This window comes from Abramis brama (assembly GCF_963993115.1).
Source record: "Abramis brama genome assembly, chromosome: 18".
NCBI classification, from domain to species: Eukaryota; Metazoa; Chordata; class Actinopteri; order Cypriniformes; family Leuciscidae; genus Abramis; species Abramis brama.
In genome coordinates this window covers 24,318,140-24,340,933 of record NC_139980.1, presented here as the reverse complement: position 1 = coordinate 24,340,933, position 22,794 = coordinate 24,318,140, and the positions used below count along the sequence as shown (strand labels likewise).

The window sequence follows — 22,794 nt, the reverse complement described above, 5'->3', positions numbered from 1 at the left end:
GGCTTTCTTTGATGTGTCAGCTTGTCCATCGCAAGACAACAGTGTTGATTATGGGTTTGCTTTTCTTTTTTTCCTTTTTAAAAAAAAAAAATCATCTAAAATCATTTAATTATCCTCAGTCAAGTTGGCTTCATTTGGAAGCAAACAAAACCATAACAGCCGTAATAAAACACTTGTTTGGTTTAACCTTCAGCATGGCAAATGAGCGAAACAACAGCTGTGTATGCAGTTTCAAGGCTTACATGTGTGTACGTCAACAGGTTTTCCTCTGTCGATGATACTTAGATGTAGTTTATGTTAAAGACTAATATGTTTGACTTAGGACAGAACTGAAGACAGTCCAGACTAAATCGAAACAGGTTAGCAAATGTTAGCTGTGCTTTCTGGTTATTTTATTTCTAGTGGCATGGAATGTAATGCTGAATAATATGAGTAATGGCTAATATTTCCCAGAACGCATACAATGCACAACGTTTTTATTGTCAGACAGAGTGGGTTATATGTGGTCATTTTTATATGACATCTGATGTTTTCTTTTTTTTTATTAACTTCCAAAATGAGCATCCAACATAGTGTTATTTTCATATCATTATTACTGATAATATTTAGAATTAGAAATAAGAATTAGATTCCATTTTTATATTTTCAGTTTTTCTTTCATTTTAGTAATTTTAGTAATTTAGTACAGAAACGTTTTTCCTTCGTATTTTTGAAAAGTTTCGCATATACCAACCCGGTCACACTAAATGCGTCTCTATAGCACGCATAGTGTTTATCGTGCAATTTATACGCCAAAATGAGTTTTTACGTGCATATGATACGCATGGGTAGGTTTAGGGTAGGTTTAGTAGTGGTGTAGGGTACGTGTGTATTATACGTTTGGTTAGGATTAGTCGTGTGGTGTGCGTGTGTATTACACGCAATAAAGTGCGTATCAAATGCACGCGAAAAAATAGAGACCCATTTTCATGAGATCAGGCTGCGCATAGACAACAACGTTGTCAAAATTTCACCATTCACATGGATCTGCGAAAACAACTAAAAAACGCTGTATTATATGTGCCAGGCCAGTAGTTGGCAAAATAACTTTGTAAAGAAACACTATGTTTCCATAGACAGAAAATGTAATATGCTTGCGCATGACACCATTTTCACAAATTTGCATTTTTGTAGTTTACACAGAGATGATAACCATAGAAATATATACATAGAAGCCACATTCGACCGCTCCAGACACGCCGGTGCGCCCGCCATCTTGGAATGGTCAGCATGTTGACACTCAAGGTTTTTGCACTCTCATCCGAATTTTTTGCACGTTAAAAAATAAATACGACCTCACATTGTGTCAATCACATTTACACACTGTCTCCGAAACTTTCGTCCATCATAAAAAAATTCGGATCGGATTAAATTTTCTGCGTTTTCCGCATCTGTAGCAAGCATTTTGAGAGATGTTTCGACAATTCAGAGCCACCAAATGACGAAAGCGAAAACACGCATACGAAAATTTCGGACCTCAAGAATGAATGATGCCACAAAATTGCTGCGCAGCTTCTGGTTGTGAAACCGGCGAGATATAGATTTACTTTTACCATGGTAACTTTTTTAATGTCGTGTTAGTTGACGCATTCATCTTGTTGTATTATGTTAGTTTGGGAAATTCTATTGCAGATAGGTATTCATACATACGTCTAACTACGATTGCAGACACAGTCAACTTGCTCTCGAATGTTCACAGACTGGCTTTGACTGTTCCAGTATGGCGGACAGCTGAACAATTACCATATGAATGGTGAATTTAATCCAAACAATTTTGCAAAATTGCGTCCTCCTCAGCAGGACTAATGTTCATTCATACAGCAGTGTCCTTAAGTGGGTGGCAAGTCATCTAATTATCCAGTCCTGGCTGACATGTTTTCATCAGTGCATATACAGTGTGGAGAATACACGTCAATCTGCCTCCAACCTCTGGCACTTCTCATTACGTACAATAGCCTGACACTGTCAAGAGACTTTGTAAAGGTAAACTATTTTTTTTCCCCCACTTCTTATACTGAAGAGCTGAAACGACATGCAGCCAGTGAGGGACCCTGAAAATGTGGTTTTGCTTTAGCTCAGCTGAATTTGAAGAGAAGGGAAACGAAAGGCATCTGTCTTTATTTTAGTGTAAGTTATATGTATACAAAACATGCCTAACTTCACCAATTTTCCTGTGACATCCTTAACTGGTTTAATTTGCTACATATTTATGGTGCTGTGTTGTAGCTGTTTGTTTAGTGTATGATGTCTAGCAGGACTATAAAAGTACCAGAGTCTAGTAAAATCTCTCTGGTGATGACACTATTAATGCTGCTGTGGGAGTTTTATACAGTCTAGATAAAAAAAGGCAAAAAAGAAATATAGAAGAGGGAAGTTAGCTAGAGGAGAGATGTCCTAGACAACGACTAACGTTAAAATCGTATATTCTTGAGAATTTTGATATGGCCGACACACGACCAAAGAGACGGCGTTCCGAACAAATAACAAAGAATAGGGAAAAGGAGAAGGAACGCGGAGTCCTGAATTTACATCAGAAAAGCGTTCAAAAGGTGGCGAGAACTCCGCCGGCAGAAGGGCTTCCAATCCGACATTTAGGTGGTTCTGTTTTTACTGGACAGGTGTGTAAATCCAGTTTGGTTTTCTAAATGGTTCATGACTGTTTCAGGAAGCACGGAAGGGAGGGGGAGGGGACGGGTTGAGGAGGAGGGAGGGTCGAGCTAGCCTCCGTTTTGTTTGACAATACTTCGAACGTCAACAAAAAGTGACTTCACCCAACATCTCTTAGAGCACCTTTAATAAAGATATGATTCATTTAGTCAAATTTCTCACGCTATTTTCTATATAATTAATCACACTATTTTGACGTTTTTAACTGATGTATATAAATTCAAAAATGTATTACATGCTAGCACCATATTTTCAAACTTATGCTTTGAAATTGTGCTATAAGCCTAATATTGCGACATCTAAGCGAATTGCAACAGCACAAATATGTCAACACTGAAAATGGCAAATGAAGCACATTCAGAAACACACACATTCAGTAAACACATTTTGACACTAAATAGGTAAATCATTTCCCAACTGACAGTGTGCCCTGAGGGTCCCATCTTTGACGATTCCCTTGGAAAAACTTCATTTAGGCACTAATGGGAAACAAACCTCTTATGGAGTTAATGAGGTTAAGTCATTATTTTTCCTTGTTCATTCAGTCCAAATGAAAAATAACTGAGAGTGACAGAAACAGATGGAATCAGATCTCAATGGCCTGCAAATGAACTGTCACTCAGGGGGGAAAAACACTAAATTTTCACTTCCCGCACTTCATTTTTCTTCCCTGATGGAGATCTGTCTGTTTGCAGAGCGTGTCATACGTGTGTTTTCAGTTACAAGTCAACCAAAGCATGCATGTCCATGGTGCGATATTCAAGAGGAGAGATTTTCTCATTGTTTGCCATGTGCGATTACATAAACCCAAACTTTTAGAGTCACTCAAGAGCTTTGAGGAGGTTTTTTTTATTATAAATGTCTGTCCCCTGAGATGTCAGATTGAATAAGATGTCTCCCTGTTGCCTCTCACCACAACAGGAAGAATATACTTTTTGCATTTGCTTCATTTGCTTCATGTTCATGGGAAAATACTAAGAGAGCCCTAGAGCTCCAGCAACCCACGGCTTTCACACTGCATCTCTGTTACAGCTGCATTGTATTAACTGATTGACTCATGATGGTAACTGCTGACACAGGTCTCTGGAATACTTGATTCTGATTGGTCAATCATTCAATCCAGTGTTCTGATATTTCTTATTAAATTCACATTCACCCATGGCAACACTGTAATGTTGACTGCAATACATGTATTGTCATATATGTATGTATTGTCAGACCGCTCAACCAAATGAAACCGGCGCTACTTTCATATAGTGATGGGAGAAACAAAGCATTTAAAAACTCTACATCTGAAATTGCATACAGAAATCGCATATTTTTCGAATGAATAAGTATTTACTTCAAATTGTAAATTGTATTATGAATGTCGTCTGGATGTACTACATTGTCATGTTGCCATTGTCATGTGACCTACCAGTGTCAGTTCCGTTGCTTCAAGACATGGTTGCGGCCAGTTTGTAGTGCAAATAGCTTTACAATTTTTTACTGTTAATTAATTATTTACCTAGAGGCTAATGATCCCACACATTCACAGAATTATTATGCATTGCAAAATATGGTGGATAACGATAAGGACACAGAGGAACGATAGCCTATCTTTGGAATCACTTTTAGAAATTTTTGGTAACACTTTATTTTAAGGTTACGTAGTTACACTTTACTACAAAAGCTTACTATAGTAATAACAGTAAATTATGCATAATTACAAGTAACTAACTCCATTATTAAAGCCAACAAAGCCTTAAAATAAGTGTAACCCTATTTTTTATAGCTTATGAACAGTAAACCACTGGACTTTAAGCATTTAAAGCAGCATAGCTATAATAAACAACTTTATCGTCCATCGGTGTGGACACTAATGTAGTTATAGTAATCTACAATTGTTGTTTTTTGTGTGAACGGCCATTTTTACCCTAACAATCTCTTTCCCTCAACATGTACTAGCTCCATTTAACACAGCGTGATACCGTGTAACTCAGATCTGTTCGCTTCTGTCAGCTTTGCTTTGCAGTGATGATGACTCATGAAGGTCTTTGTCACAATTTGTACTCAACAGTCCTAAATGATGAGTAATAAAAATATTTTCTCTTGCCCAGTCGCTGTTTGAAAGGTTTAATATTTTCCAACCCATATGTCCGGCACTTTTTACAGTTGGCGTCAGTGCATGGAGAAGGTCTAAGTGCAGGCACTTTGAAGTGTTTGTGGTGTCGCCACATCTGCCAACAAGATGTGTTTGCGTGGGATATGGAACGGAGTTAAAGCCAGGGGATTCAGGAGTTGTCGGTATTCTTTAACGTCATGTGACAATGAACAACATCTCTTTCCTGGTGAGAAAGACTCATAAAATATTACCATTTATGTTAAGAATCTGCGGGGTGTCAGCATTTTAAATTATGCCTATTAAACTATTGGAGTTAATATGGTCACTGAACAAGGGTTTAAGAATAGATATTAAGGATTACATGGAAGTCATTGATGGGAAGTGACTACATTCATTTTCCTGACATCGTTTGGATTAGCTTAATACATCCCGAGTAATAAAACTAAAATTGTCCCTGTCAAATTGTCCTAAGACGTGGGCATGGAAAATGCGGTGAGCTGTCAGCGCAATTTCTCCAGCCAGTGCATGTCCTAATCCTTTCACACATTCCAAATTTGGTGTAGGAATAGCAAAGAAACTGATTTCCAGGCCGTCTTAAAAACTCCAGGTTCCATTTGGATCTTTAAAAATAGTAACTGCACAAGACCATGTCTGAGGTTCACTAGCGCCAGGCAGAGCCATCTCCATATTTCTGTTAACCTCTGCACCCACAATTATGACTACAGAGCCTGTAACACAGTTAAACGATGGCAAAGCCACAGAAACTGTAGTTTAATCAGGAGTTTATAGAGCCAGTTTCTGCGGTGCCCATATCTGACACACTGCAAAGCATTTTCACAGTTCATTAGAATGACTTTGCCAAAAAGTGGTTGGCCTTGGGGTGTTATTTTCCTATATAGCTTCGGTCTTGCTACCATGTGCCAATCCCGACAGCAGCTCTGCCATTTGTTACCATTATTAAAGTCATATTTCTCAGCTCGGTTCATAAATCGTACTTGAAATTGATGAGCGAGCTGCCTGCTCTCTCATTAGCAAGGGCTTTGCTGTGGCCGAGAGATGGTTGTTTGCTTAGGAAAATTCAGCATTCTTTGGTTGGAGCCAACCAATGTGAAATGAATGAAAATGAATCAACATGTTTAGAGCTGTAAATGTAATTGCATTAGGCCTAAATGTATTCAGTGATGTTGGTGGTTGTTTAACAGTTTTTGTTGTTGTTGTTTTAAGTGACTTACAGTACATTACAAGTGCTGCACTGAAGGGCACAGTGGTGAAGGGGCAAAAAGTGTATCTTATTCAATGTTCCCTTAAGTCAGGTCACTCACTGGCCATCATGTTTATGTTCTTATATATGTATATAATTACATATAAAATATATATATGCCCTATGGTGTCTATGAGAAAATCAATCATGAGCAGGTTTGACTAACATACTGTATGAATCTGATCATTTTGTTCTGTACCGGATGCAATCCATGATATCCATATCGCAGGGATTTCTTAACCAGTAATTTAACCTTGAATTTATCCAATATATATTTCCATGCTAAACATCAAGATGATACACAGATCACCAGACATTTATTTTAAGTCATGTCATTTTTCCCTCCAAACTATTCTGCTCCCAAAGAAAAATTAATAATAGTCTGTTGGCATTATCCCACAAGTTATTATACAAACCAAGCCTGAACCCCCAGTGGGGAAAAATGAGCTCAGCTTCAGAAGATCAAGAAGCAGGAAATACCTGCCGCTTCGTCCACTCTTTTTTTTTTTTTTTGGTCCAGTTAGATTTAATGGCTCTCCTAGGCTCTCTCTATATTTTACCCTCTTATTTATTTTCTTTCGCGGTGATCTGCTCTCACGAGCCAAGCTGCAGTTCACCACAGAACAATCTGAAATGGGAGAGATTGTTCTTAACAACAAAAACATCTTCCCCCTCTTGCTGTGGAAACCAATAGTGAATCATGAACCTGAATGGCTTTGGCGGAAAACGGTTCGGGCAGGCTCAGTGTGCATGTGAGAGTTATTTTGGCTCATTATAATGTGATCTGAAAGGTTAGTGAATTGAAACCAGCATGAGGAAGTATTCTTCCAAAGCCTGAGAGGAAAAGAAAAGAAAATGCCTACAAGGTGATTATACAAGTTTTTCACAAAGAGCAAAACCAACAGATTACAAGAGACAGATTGTGTTATGTCACCCACTCCTTTGAATCAAATTGGGTGGGTTTACAATTAAACTTTGTACAACGACATTAAATTAGGTGCTAGCTGTAGCTAATTAGCTTGAGTTAGTTAATGGGCTTGCACACTTCATTTCCTTCCCTTCTTTGGCATAATTATACTGGAAGACCCCCGCAAAGTAGTGAAATAGCAATGTTTTCCTCTCACTTAAACTGGGATACGGCACACAAAACAAGCTTCTGGCTTAGTTGTGGCAGAACTAACACATGTTACTAGTCAGTCTGATAGCTGAGGCTGCGCTAATTCGGAAAACAGGCATTGAATCTAAAGGCAACTATGTTTACTGTTTATGCCAGTGTGGTCAATTTTAATCCCCCGCACTGTAAAAGCCCAGTCCAGTCACAAGGACAAATGTCTGACCTCAGCAACCAATCAACCACATCAGGCCAGGCCAAGCAAGGTCACATGATTGTTGATGGGGCAGCCGTGGTTTGCGGCTGATATTTTAAGGTGATTGTGGCCATAACTGCATTCTCCTCAATAGTACTAGTCTGACCGCATTAATGAACCAGACAGTTCTGAAGTAGTTGTAGCTGAACATCTGAAAGTCCATTTCAAAACCTGACGATCTAAAACAGGGAGTCCCTAACCTTTTTGTCAGCCGAAACCTCTTTAACCTGAAATATTTACTTAAAATACCCCCTGAAAATAATATTTCAATAATTTAACAACACATGCATGTTCACCGTTCTTGGTAATGGTCACATGGCATGCTGGTAAACATAAAAATATAAAAAAAATTCTCCCACTGACCCTCAAATATGGAAAATATTCACTTTGAACGGCCTCTAATTTCTTCTCACTATTATGGTAAAGTTAGATGTATAAATCTTTACAAAAATATTTACGACTGTTAGTGGAACATAATCACAGTTAGAAAAAGTAATAATATTGAACTCGCTAAACTTGTTAAAAGAAATTACCGTGGCTGGATTGAATACTGTATAATGAAATGGCGCCATCCAGAGTAAGAGTTATGTGTAAAAAAAATTATTGCATCACAAAAAGTGTATTGTGATTGTCAAAACATTTTAGTAACTAAACTGAATTTTATTAGGTTTAGTGACAACATGTTACAATGTTTACATGGTACAATTTCTGGTAAGCTACGCTTTTTTATTATTTCAATTCAATTATTGTGATTTGATTTAATATTGACTCATTTGGATAAATATTAGGTAGGCTACACAAGATAGGCATTCATTTTTCTCAAGAAAAAAACAACTCACCTAATGCTGTAAACATACAGAGAGCCCTATCAGCTGGCAGTATTATTTAAGGTTAAAAATAACACAAATTAAATAAAATGCAATATAGTACACATATTTAGCAAAATATTCTCTATAGCTCCTTTTTTCTAGCCAACTAACGTGCTATAGCCTATATTATGGTCATTAAATGGCTTTCCTGAGGTAGGCTAATGTTATGTGACATAATTGTTCTCCAGCTGTTTTATTGACCCCTTTGTTTGATTGATTGGTCGATATTATGTATGAGGAATATACATTTCGGTAAGTTGTTGTAGGCTACTGTATCTTTCAACAGTGTTCATTCGTGTTTAACGTTATTTAGGCATATATCAGCTAGAGATGATTCAGAGATCGGTTCACGTGCCGCTAGGGATCTGTCGCGTCACATTTACAAGCGCCAAAACGGTATTTATTGTCTGAATTTCGTAATAAAAGTAACCTGCTCTGTCTAGTCTGTCGGTCTCCGTGTCCTCTTTGCTTCGCGATTTTTCTGTGCGTGAGAAAATGGATGTGTGGCGTGAGAGCGTGGAAAGTGTCAATTGCGTGTGTCTCACGGTGAATGCGTGAGAGTTGGCAGCCATTTTTCCTATTCCAAAAACCATTTCACTCCAATACACTTTTGCGAAAAAACTTTTGCAACTGCCGTTTCATGCAGTCTATATTTTAAACGTTTCCAAAGCATTCACCATTGGTCACCCAACCCGATAGCCCTGTTCCAAGATTTGACAGTGCCACAGTGACAGTGTTTGCAAATTTGTGTGGAATCAACTCATTATAGTTTCTTTTTCATTCATTCAAACCTTTATTTAACCAGGATAAAAAACTCCTTGAGATTAAAAATCTCTTTTACAAGAGTGTCCTGGCAAGTGGCAGCAGCGCGGTTTCAAATAGACATAGACACACTTACAGGTAAATACATAGACACACTTTCACTCATCATATTCTAACAACAATATCATCATAAAAAACCTGAATCGAAAATCAATTTAAAAACAGTGACAGACAGACTGCCTTTCTGCAAGGTCCTTTAAAAAACCTTTAAAAGAATAAAGTGAGACCAACTCCTTCAACTGAAATTCATTTTGAAGCTGATTCCATGCAGATGGTGCAGCAAAATGAAAAGCCTTTTTGCCAAAGTCAGTGCGGGCTTTAGGGACTGTCAATAAGAACAGATCCTGTGAACGCAGGTGATATGTCCCTGCTGACCTCGGAAGGATATAAGTGTTCAGAAAAGGAGGAAGAAGTCCTAATACTGCTTTATAAATAAAAAGATGCCAGTGCATCCAACGCCGAACGGAAAGGGAGAACCACTCAACCCGAGAATACAGCAAACAGTGATGAGTGAGAGATTTTAAGTTTGTGATGAATCTTAAGGCTCCATGAAACACTGTGTCCAAAGCATGAAGACACTGGGAGGTTGAATGCATATATAAAATATCACCATAGTCCAAGACAGACAAAAATGTTGCATTTACGAGTTGCTTTTTTGCTTCAAAAGACAAACAAGACTTGATTCTAAAGAAAAAACCTAACTTCAACTTCAGTTTTTTAACCAAATCTTGGACATGCAATGTAAAAGACAGTGACGGATCAATGGTAATGCCCAAGTACTTGTAATGTAACACTTCTTCAATTTCTGTACCAGAAAGTGTACAAATGGTTGGGACATTATTTTTAGTTGATTTTCCCCGAGTTAAAGTCATGACTTTAGTTTTTTTAGAGTTTAAAACCAATTTTAAAGTAGCCAGATTATGTTGCAAGATGTTAAAAGCAGATTGTAAATTTGTGATTGCTTGATCTAATGTGGACCCAGAACAATAGAGAACAGTATCATCAGCATAATAATGATAGTTTGTATTATCTATATTATTGCAGAGATTGTTTGTATAGATAATAAAAAGAAGAGGCCCAAGGATTGAGCCTTGAGGCACCCCTTTTGAAATATTTAGGGAGGCAGAAGTGAAACCATCTACTTGCACACATTGTGTTCTCCCTAATAGATAACTGTTGAACCATCAGCTTGTTCTGAAAGTCCAATAGAGATAAGTCTTTGAAGGAGTATTTTATGATCCACTGTATCAAAAGCTTTTGACAAATCAATAAACAGTGCTGCACAGTGCTGTTTATTGTCCAAGATTTTAACCAGGTCATTGACAACTTTTGAAACAGCTGTTATTGTACTATGTTGTTTCCTAAAACCAGATTGAAATTCATTCAGAATATTGTTATTAATTAGATAGTCTTTCAATTGCATGCTGATAAGTGATTCCATTAATTTGGCCAATACTGACAATTTAGAAATAGGCCTATAGTTATTTATATTTGCAGGATCACCACCTTTGTGAAGGGGGAGAACATTAGCAGATTTCCAGATGGCTGGTACTTGGTTTGTGGCTAAAGAAAGGTTAATTAAATATGTAACTGGATTTGCTATCAAATCTGCAGCTATTTTTAGAAAATATGGTTCCAATTTGTCTGGACCTGATGATTTTTTTAAATCTAAATCCTTCAAGGCCTTCCTTACTTCTGGTACAGTTACTGTCTTAAAATGAAATGGATGAGATGATAGTAACTGATCAACAGGACATGCAGTGGAAGAACTGGAAATTGGATAAAGTAATGTTTCAGAAAGGGAACTAGCAGCAATGAAATGATTATTAAAACTATTCAAAATTTCGTTTTTGTCAATGATTTTTTTGTCATCAACAACAATACAAGATGGTACTTCTGTATCTGTTTTTGCTTCCGTTAACAATTTGATTGTTTTCCAGAACTTAAGAGGGTTATTTAAGTTTTTCGAAGTTTCAGAAAGGAAATAAGCGGATTTGGCATTACGAATTTTTACAGTACATAAATTACGTAAACGTCTAAATTTCAACCAGTCAGACTCGAGCTTTGACTTTCTGGCTTGAGCTCAGGTCTAGATTCCGCTCTAGAAGAAGGTCAGACAATTCATTACTAAACCAAACATTATTTCGCCCTTTCACTCTATGTCTTTTGAGTGGGGCATGCTTATTCACCAGGCCTGTGAAACCATCATAAAAAAATGTCCAAGCATTTTCAACATCATCAATAAGGCTAATTCTTCCCCAATCAAAATCATACAGATCATGTAAAAAGCCCTGCACTGAGAACTGCTTCATTGCCCTCTTAAAGATTATGCGCGGCCTTGTTTTAGGAATTTTTGTGTTCCTTACAGATGCTATAAGACAATGATCGCTTATATCATTTGCAAAAACAGAGGCACAGGAGTATTTGTGAGGGGCATTTGTAAGAAAAATATAAATTAGTGATGATTTTTCTGGATGTTTTAGGTTTGGTCTGGTTGGGCTATTCACGATCTGAAAGAGATTATAAGAATCACAAAATGATTTAAAATGATCAGACATTGGCAAAAGCCAGTTCCAATTTAGATCTCCTAATAAGACAATTTCATTATAATTTAGACTTGTTAAAAACTCCCTCAAAGAGGAAAGAGTACTACTATCAGCTGAAGGGGGTCTATAACAACCAACCACTGTAATGTGAAGACTCTTAGAAATTTCTAAGTCAAGGGCCAACAATTCAAATTGTTTGCTTATTGATTTTGAGACAATTACATTCACAAGAAATGACTTTTTTACATATATTGCAACACCTCCACCCTTTTTAGGTCGGTCTGTTCTGAATAAGTTGTACCCACCTACAGTAACATCCTTATCAGAAATAGATTTGTTGAGCCAAGTTTCACTTAAAACAAAAACATCGGCATTGGTCGAAAGTGCCCAGATACGAACCATATCTATTTTCTGCATATTAAAACTGTGATACTAGAAGGCATTTGACATTTTAGAAATTATATTCCCTTTAAAACCTTCATGTTGCTGTAATTTGTCAGAGTTTGAACAGTTTGGAGATCAAATTGATGTTATCAGCAGGACATGATAGGGGTAGTGCATAATAAACTATTGAATATCAACATGACCTATAAAAAGGTGTAACTGAGCTCTGGCCTTTGAGCTGACATGTAGAATAAGCTCCAGAGTTCACACCAGAAAACAAGCTGTGAACGTTTATGGTTGTACTGTGTCACTCTATTGGCAGGAACCAGCCCCAAATCATCACAATCCTTCATAAAGATTTAAAGGGAATATTTGAGATTTAAATACTTTTTTAATATTTTCTCTTTCCCTAACGCCAAACCATAATGTCAATTGGTTGTATCAGATTTCACCCTGAGGACCAATTTTCTCAGTATCAAGTCTGTAGTTATTAAACTTTGGGGTTAAAGTCTAGTTATGAAAAGCATAAATTCTTACTAAATCTGATTAAAAGTAGATTTGAAGCAACTTGCATAAACTTCGACACCACAAATAAGCATTCATCTTTTTGAAAAATGAGAAATAATAATTAAATAAACCTGAATTTTGATGTCGCTGTCCACTGCCAGGTCTAGGCACAAGATCATTTGTCTATAATTACCTGTGTCAGTGCAACACTCCCAGTTGTCTGTCAATGTTATGTTTGACTCTCTGTGCCTGGAGCTTGGCCCAATTCAGCTCTAATATGACCAAATTTATTAATGTTATTTCTGTTAATACAGACCATTAGCTGCCAGACTGCCTGTGAGGGAAACGAGAAAGATTAGACTTGATAGCAGAAACTGCCAGGTACGCTAACCATTTCTGAATAGGCGAATAGACATTTGGCTGCTATTTACAGAGATTTATGAAAGAAATACGACTGCAGCCTGAGGGTGTTTGGAACCTTGAAAAATGTATTTGCAAAATCCCGTGAGTGCAAGGAATTTGCTTGGTAAAGAACCAGCGTAGATCACTCAAAAACAGAACAGACTGCCTGCATTGCGTGCTGTGAGTGTTTGCGTTTTTTTCTTGACAAACCGTCTATTCATGGCGAAAAGGACCTGCTTGAATTTTTACACTGCACCGCTCAAGACATCTTTGTGAGGCTTACACGCTGAATATTTGAGGTGACTTGGTGATGCTCTTTATGCAGACACGTTCTGACAGATTTGGACAGAACCCAAGGCAGATACAAAAGAGTAGTCTGTCAAAACCAGGGATAATTCCCTTCCTCTCTACGAAGACACCATCTGAGAACCATTTACCTAAACAGTGTGGTTTTTCATGGTTTGGGGAATACAATGAAGTTTTGAACTTGTTGACATTATTTATCCTTCTTTCTTTAAATATAAGAAGAGAATATTTGCTTTCGGAGACACAGAGAGCATGGAAATATCCAACGAATACTCATTATCTTATTTTCTGCATTGTAAGCAAGACCCTAGTGCTATAAGTTGTTTTATATTTTGCTCATTTCACATGTAAAAATAATGAAGGCTTTGTCGTTTAAAGGAAATAAGTCTCCCATAATATAAGGATTTGGGAGATATCATGACATCTCTGAATGTGGTTCGGTTACTTATATTTTATTGTTATGTGTTTTAATAAAAGAAATGTCATTGTAATATATATATTTTTTATTTATTACTCAGAATGATTAACATTTCTGTACTCTAAATCACAAAAAAATACATAGACAAAAGCATTATTTTTTGTAAAAAATAAATAAATAAAATCATTTTACTTTACTACAGTAAATATATAAAAATGCAAAGACAATTATATACACCTATCTGTTCCATTTCAACAAAAATGGAAATTATATTTTACAAAATCTTCACTAAAGATTTCTGTCAATGCCAAAATAAAATTTTTGCACTTCTACATGATTTTAAATGTGACATTAAAAACATAAACACTATATATGTTATGAGTAAACATATAATATGAGTAGAAACTACACTGTACAATGACAGCAGTCTGAAAACGGCAAAAGCTACTGGAAAAATAAAACTTCGGGGGGAAAAACAGATGTTCATAAACTGAAAGTACTACACTCTGACATGTTAGATGGTAAATGGGATAAAACATACTATGTAGGCTATTTATAATATATAGCTACCACTGTACCTAAGTGCATGTACAACACATCCATCTGAAAACACTCTCTGCTTCTAACCCATGTCTTTCATTTAGTGCATGGCGATCATCCATACAGGTACGATGGCCTCAGGAAAGCCTTCTTGCTTTTCCACGTCCAGTATGGAGAGGCCTGCTTTCTGAATGATGCTCTTCATGATGTCCAGGTGGCGAATGATGCTGCTGTCAATCGGGTCCAGCTTGCATCCCTGCCGTGCCATGTTATCCTTAATGATAATCACACCATTGGGCCTCAAGCTCTCCTTAGCACGCATTAAAAATTCCATCAGGTCCTTATCAGTAAGATGACCTGAGAAATGTAAAATGGCTCATGAATTATGTAATTATTGACAAAAACAGAGTGTGTAAATTTCAAATGTCCACAACAGGCACTGTTCATGCAAAAGCAACAGCAGTAGATTGTCCAGATTATTCCGGCCACTATAGGTACACCTTTTCAACTGCTTGTTATCGCAAATGTTTAGTCAACCAATCACATGGCAACAACTCAATGCATTTAGGTGTGTAGACATGGTCAAGACGATCTGCTAAAGTTCAAACTGAGCATCAGAATGGGGAAGAAATATGATTTAAGTGACTTTGAACGTGGCATTGTTGTTGGTGCCAGACGGGCTGGTCTGAATATTTCAGAAATGGCTGATCTTCTGGGATTTTCACACACAACCATCTCTAGGGTTTACAGAGAATGGTCTGAAAAAGAGAAAATATCGAGTAAGCGGCAGTTCTGTGGGCGAAAATATCTTGTTGATGCCAGAGGTCAGAGGAGAATGGCAAGACTGGTTTGAGCTGATTGGAAAAGCAACATTAATTCAAATAACCACTCGTTACAACCGAGTTAAGCAGATGTACTACAGCAGCAGAAGAACACACCGGTGCCACTACTATCAGAACAGGAAACGGAGGCTACAATTCCCACTGGCTTACCAAAATTGGACAATAGAAGACCGGAATAACATTGCCTGGTCTGATGAGTCTCGATTTCTGCTGTGATATTCAAATCGTAGGGTCAGAATTTGGTGTAAACAACATGAAAGCATGGATCTGTCTTGCATTCTAACAATGGTTCAGGTGGTGTGATAGCCTGGAAATCCAGACCTAAATCTAAAAGATTAATCGTCTGGCGTCGACTAATGAAAATCGCCCAGCTTGAGGGGCGGCACCAAGCGTGCATTTGGAACGAGTCGAGCGGCGTCTTCTGTTCCTGTTTTAGATAAAAAGCCAAGTCTAACTTGTTTATTGTAGCGGCCAAAGCCGTTTCAAACAACTGGTGTTCATCCATAGCCATCTTGCAATATTTACTAATGACTTTGACGTCACAGCGCTGTCGTCATCTGTTTAGCTCGCCTCTGGCCCGCCTATATCAGATAACCCGATGTGATTGGTGCAGCTCAGATCGAGGGGCATATTTAATGAGCATCATTACTCGACACCAGAGTAACTCGCTGAGCAAATTCAACTTGTGCTCTCGTGAGAACTCTGGATTACCAGGGTAGTGGTGTGATGGTGTGATGGATATTTTCTTGGCACAATTTGGGCCCATAAGTGACAACTGAGCAACGTTTAAATGCCACGAGTTAAATGAGTATTGTTGCTGACCATGTCCATCCCTTTATGACCACAGTGTACACATCTTCTGATGGCTACTTCCAGCAGGATAACACGCCATCTCACAAAGCTCAAATCATCTCAAATTGGTTTCTTGAACAATGAGTTCACTAAACTCAAATGGCCTTCACAGTCACAAGATCTCAATCCAATAGAGCACATTTGGGATGTGGTGGAAGGGGAGATTTATATTATGGATGTGCAGCCGACAAATCTGCAGCAACTGCGTGATGCTATCATGTCTATATGGACCAAAATCTCTGAGGAATGATTTCAGCACCTTCTTGAATCTATGCCATGAAGAATTAAGGGAGTTCTGAAGGCAAAAGGGCGCCCAACCTGTTAATTGCAAGGTGTACATAATAAAGTGGCCAGTGAGTGTATATGCCACATCTGTCAATTTATTTATTTTTTAAATCTGGACAATCTACTGCTGTTGCTTATATATAATGAATTGATTTATTACTTTTTCTTCTTGAATGGTCATTTGAGTCATATGCTTAATCACTAGGCTACAGTTCCTGGTATATAATAATACATGTTGATTGTGAGTTGCTTCAGTTAGGTCTTAAAAAAAATCTGTCACCACAAGGAGTTCATGTACTATCTCAAGTCTTTATATGGTTTTAAGCAGTTTCATATTAATATCTCTGTCACCCATGTCAAATATACACATAGGCTGCAGTCAGGGAGATGAAACTGTATACTGCAACAAAAGACCCTGACCAGCATACAGCTGCTCGCATTACAGAAAATGGAAAAGGATAGCCTGCAACTACTAAAATAAGATGTAGGCGGTACTGCACAATATACAGCATGATATAACAAATTAATGGTCACAAGCAACACACTCACAGGCAACCCACTGCATCCAGATGACATCGTATCTCTTTGTAGCTGGGATGAATTCCTGCAGATTGTAAAGGTAGTAGGCCTCCACCCGGTCTGCGTCATCTCCGAGGTAACACTCATGAGCGTGGAGGATGAAATCTTCCATCATGTCAAGCATCTCCATGGATTCAAACACAGGAAATAGAACTCCTTTAGAAACTCTCCCGATTCCACAGCCACAGTCTAGTGCTCGCTTGGTGCCAGCCTTTCCTGGACCCTATAATGGACCATTAAAAAACCCCAAAACATTTTACTTTTTGATGTTCAAAAATAATAATGAGTGCTATAACACAAGAAATTAAAGAAATCTAAAGACTTCCAGTCCAGGTTCATGGTCAAATTTTTAGCACAACAGCTGAACACTATTTATGAAGCTAATGCTATTTGTCAACTTGGATGTGTTAATTAACCACAAGTTCAAAAAGTAAAGTGTGTGCTCTTTTGATCTTTATGTCTTGCTATCTTAAAGAGTATGTGTGAGCACACTACAAAGGCAATATGCAATTGAAAAGAATTGCCTGCTGTCATACAATCTAAAATGTGATCAGTTGAATTAACTTAAAAAAGGAGACCTGTTGCCTTAAAATTAAGTAAATAAACTCCATACGTAATTGAAAAAATTAAGTTATGTGTAATTGTTAAGTTCACATAACTTAAATTTTTTCAGTATGCATGAAATTTATTTACTTAATTTCAAGTTAACTTTTTTTCAAGGCACTTTTTTAAGTTAAGTCAACTGATCAGTTTTTATGGTGTAGGCTGTGTCTGATATTTATAAACTGATGAACTACATTCAACTGATTAACAGATTTTTTTTACTTTTGGACACAACCACAATAGACTTGAACCAGGAATGACTCGTACATTTCACAAGTAACTACAAAGAAATGGCAAGTAACACATTAATTAAATCATGACATTTTGAAGTAGGAAAACGGAAAAGGTTTCTTATAAAATGTACTCCATTTATCCTTGTTTTACTTACACTTACAAAAAATTTTTTTTACAGTGTATTTCAGTATTCTTCTTGTATATACAGCCGCTTTTAAGTACACTGAATAATAAACATTCAGTATCAATGAGAAAGGCAAAATTTCATACCACAAATTTCTTCAGGAACTGTCTTGAGCCTTCAAGGTCAATCTCAGATATCTCCAAAAAATCTCCCATCATGCCCTCTTCTGACGCCGGGACGTCCTTGTAGAAGTTCTGTGCCCTGTAGTAAAACTGCTTCTCCCCTTTAATGTACTCACAAGTCACTGCATAGAGTTTCACTGTAAGGCAACAAACATATAGACAGTCACTTAGTAAAAAATGCACAACTGTTCTCAGTTTATTGTGAAAATTTTTAACATTTACAAGCAAGAGAGAAAAATTGGGCATTAATTTAGTTAGTCGAAATCGAATATAATAATATTAATATTCAATATTATTATAGTGTTGACATTTGAAGGTCATCTGTGCATGGGGTTCAAAGCATCTCAAGGGAAAGTGTACAGTTATAAAAAGAAGTTTCAATGCAGTTGTGTCTTCTCATTCACTTCTCACAACACCATTTAGAAATAATTAGTGCTTTGAAAGGTACCGGTTTTTAATAGCATTAAGAATGTTTTCATTCAGTTTATGGTGTAACATCAGAAATTCCAAGTTGCCTGTATTGATACTGTTGATATTGACAGTGTTGTTCTACATACAAGGAATGCTTTGTCGTTGGCACATTTAGGGGTTTAGATGGTTTGAAGCAATTCAACATGCAAAACTCTGTCAGCATCAGTCTAATGCCACATTATTAAGTTCAGCTGGAACATCTGCTCCCTCAATGGCTGGTCACTTAAAGGACAGAGCAGTCATTAAGTCGATACATGCTTGGAAAGTTCGAGTAAAACATCAGATCACCAGATGATTAGCGGGAAGACCTTGCTGAAGTGTTATAAGTGAGAGAACTGGCAGAGTGAATGGATTGTGATCCTGAATTTGTGAGTTTGTCATGTGAGCCACAAGTTTAGTAGTCCAAAGTCGAAAATAGTAACACTGGGCAATGTTTCCTTGTGGACTATTTTATTTTGCTCCTGTATATTTTTTCTTGGTCCTCTATATATACCTTAATCTGCTTTACATTATTGGTCAAGAGGCAACAAAACAACCCACTAATTTCAGCTATCAAGTCCAAAACAGACATTAATACTCATTTTTCTTTTAAGCTCTCACAAAATACTTCATTTTAACAGGTCTTTCCTTTTGGTCAAAAAGCTGATCTCATATGTACTACATATGTATTAAAAGCTTAATTTAGTTAATCTGTTCGCATTGAGATTTGCATTGATTAATAATTTCCACTTGCATTAATGCAGCTTTGCTGAAAGTTGGCAGGGGATTTATAGTTCCCATCATGCTTTGCATGGGCCAGGGAAAACAAACATTGAATAATTGTTATTTTAAGTTTCTTCCTTATGCTTACTAAAACAATACAAATGGTTTAAAAAAAAAAGTTACTTTTAGCATGATAACAGCAAGCTCTATTGCTAGCTAGTATATTCAGTTGGATTACTGTTTATACCGTTCAAAGTATATAAAGTATATCAGTTTTTAAATAAAATAAAAAACTATTTCAAATATTTTGAACTTGAACCATGTTTATTTTCACCTCAAATATCCTATTGTTCCTTTACATGTAATTTAATATCAACTGTCAAGTATATTTGAGTGTTTATCTGAAGATTACTTTACCTGTGTGGTCATTCATTTATTAACCTGTGCTGTCTCATATATCTGTTTTTCATGACTTAAAAGAAGCTCATCAGTAACAATACAAATAATGGATGTGTCTGTTGAGAGAAATCTGGCCTCTCAATCTAACCAACAACTTACAGTAACACTGACAGACTGGATTACGTGTTTCCACAGTTTACACTACCCACCTGATTAAATAAATATGTGAACCAGTGAAAACACAAGCTCACATTCATCAGACAAAGACTACTGTCAACAACACAACAAAACAAAATTGTTTATGAACTCCAACTCATTGTATAATATTCACGGTTGCTTAAAGGCGAACATTTGTTTTTCTTAATGTTTCACCAACCTTAAAGGGATAGTTCACCCAAAAATAAAAATTCTGTCATCATTTACTCACCCTCAATCCCATACTCTTTAAAATATCTTATTTTGTGTTCAACAGAAGAAAGAAACTCATACAGGTTTGGAACAAATTGAGGGTGAGTAAATGATGACAGATTTTTTTATTTTTGGGTGAACTATCCCTTTAACACTTAACCACCATCTCCAAAGCCTGTAAAGTCAGCTGTCATTGCTGCTAACACAAAAATCAAGTCTATTTTATATTCAGTGGAATGTAAAGAATGCAGCATGCATACACGTTTATGAAATATGCTTAAAATAGTAAAATGGATCTGTGCATTGATTGCATAAATGAACAATATGTAGGCCTATACTGTACAGCGAATATCGGTTGGATATTGAGGTTTAAGCAAAGCTGTTCACCAGTATCTGCTCAAATTATCATCACAAATATGTAAATGTAATTTTGAAAGAGACATACCAGTCACATAAATATTAATAGATGCAGATTGAAAAATCTTAGTACAGTGTGGCTTTGGGCTGACAAACTTCAAAATGTCATAATTCACACAAAAATTTCGGTAGCACTTACTTTTACAGCCCTGTTCTGCATGTAAAAAAGCAATTACAATAACTGGTACTAACCCTGATCCTATCCCTTAAACTAACCCATGATATTACCAGTACTTTCTTGGGTAACTTTACTATAAGTATACGTACTGTAAAATAGTGTAAACAAAATTTCTTACCCAGAGGAATCATCTCCAGGAGGTACAGGTAGCTGGCAAAGAACTCCTTCCTCAGAGTATTGTGCAAGTGGAAAGACATACTGTGTTTGCACATCTCATCATCTGTCTTCGCCCAGCGGTCTCGAAAGGCTTGATGCGTCCCGCTAAACTCCTTGATGGAGGTGGAATCAGACATTCTGAATCTTCTGCAAAGTGACTCAACGTGTATGTGGAAACGTGTGACTCAATTGGTGTCTCTGGAAGAACTGCTGAAGACACCACGGTGCTGCTATATTAGTAGGAAACCTCTGACAGAGGAGCTGTAACTGACCAGTTAAACGTTCTTTTCTCAGCAGAGTGCTTAAAACTACCACATCTTATCAGATCATCTGCTTTAGGCCTGGGGTGGATGAATGAGAAAAGCGACTGGTAAGATTGCCTCAGAATAGGGGTGGTGCCTTCTCCAGTTCTCGAAGAAGCTCCTTCTCCTTAGTTCCACAGACACATCTAGAATGACAAATCAGTGCATACCAACACATGACCCAGAAGGTTGTGCATTCATTCACAGCTAGTGACAAGTGGCTTATGTAGTAGCTATTCTTAGCACTGCCTTCTCATGTTTGTATACACAGTATTGCTGACAAGTTTAAGGTGGTGAGGAAAGATCAAAGACAGATCTAATCTGAACATGCTGTTGCTGCTTACAATCTGTATGCATCGACATTGTAACCATATGTTACAATAGCAACATAAAACTGAGAAAATTCAGTGTTTTTTAGTTTTACATGCAAATCCTATGAGAAAGCAGAGAGAGAGGGGGGAGCGCCAGAGAGAAAAAACATTAATAAGATATCAGGCCTCTCATGTTTAGTCATGTCAGCTCATGAGCCGTGTTATTCATATGATTTCAGTTTGAAATTTGGATAAATTGCCATATCATCATCACCTTAGTGTACGATATTCAGTGAACCAAAACTGAACCAGTGCTTAAATTGGAAATGCTTACTCGATGCAATTAGAGTGTTTATAGATAATGTTGATCCTACAAAGTCAGTCCACAAAACCCGAACCAACATTGTCATATTTAGTTTGACTGCTTTTTAAGATTAGTATTGTAATTAAAATGTACAGATCCAAATATTTAAAGTGTAATGAAATAAACACTTAAATGTAGGGGTGTAACAATATATTGTGTCACAATATATCGCAATACAAAAATGCAACAGTATGTATCGTGAATAGTGACAATATGTATCGTGAATAGTTCACCCAAAATAAAAATTACTATGTGAGAAAAAATTTAAGTTTTCAGAGTTTTAGTGTCAGTACTACATTAAAATATTATATATAATGTTGAATATAATGTAAAATAATGCAATAGGGGAATATCTGTGTAAAAAAGTGGCCTACATTATTTTAAATGTATCTAGTCAGTGACAGAGAAACATATTCGTCTAAAATAACTGTTTTCAGCTTCAGAATCATGAATATTTTTATTCTGGTGTCACTATTGTCCTGTGCTTTGGGTTTCCAGCACCAAGTCCAAGAATATTCATTTATACACACAATGTAATATCAAATTTATCAATTTAATAAACAGTACATTTTTTTGTTAACCTTTTATCATATGTCTTGGAGTATCGCAATAATATCGTATCGTGAGTTCAGTATTGTGATATGTATCGAATCGTGACATGAGGGTATCGTTACACCCCTACTTAAATGTCTATCATAGATGTTTTCTTTCTGGTTAGCTTATGACAAAATAGCCCAACATTTCTAAATGTAAAATATTCTATGATAAAACAATGTGGTGTCCTGCCTTAACTTGCTTTCTAGCAAGATATTTGTTAGTCCAGCAAATTGTAAAAAATTGAGTTTGGTGGTAAAATAGTATTATTTGTTTTATTAGAACTGTTCTGACAGCTATACTTTACTCAAGCTAATCTGGTATAAGGTACATCAGTTACTCACTTCGAATTGTAAATGGTATGATAATTAAAACTGTGAGCTTCGAATTGATACATTCAGCAATATTTCCAAAGTTTTCGCATACACTTATTGCGCCAAGGAAAGTACATCTCCATCGACATAAAAAAATCAAATCCAACAAAAGTCTAGGTAGTAGAAGGTACATGTAGGCTAGCCTATTTCAACTGATCGATACATACCTCCACATATACAGGTGG

The 22,794-nt window shown here is 36.8% G+C and overlaps 1 protein-coding gene across 1 annotated transcript; it reads right to left on the bottom strand.

The window, feature by feature from the left end:
• Positions 1-13,706: 13,706 nt before the first annotated feature.
• ntmt2 (N-terminal Xaa-Pro-Lys N-methyltransferase) lies at positions 13,707-21,114 on the bottom strand. Its single transcript, XM_084090484.1, has 4 exons — positions 20,627-21,114; positions 17,898-18,070; positions 16,761-17,013; positions 13,707-14,589 (listed from the first exon to the last, which is right to left on the bottom strand). The coding sequence occupies exons 1-4, from the start codon at positions 20,799-20,801 to the stop codon at positions 14,333-14,335; spliced, it is 858 nt and encodes a 285-aa protein (XP_083946610.1). The 5' UTR covers positions 20,802-21,114; the 3' UTR covers positions 13,707-14,332.
• Positions 21,115-22,794: the final 1,680 nt, after the last annotated feature.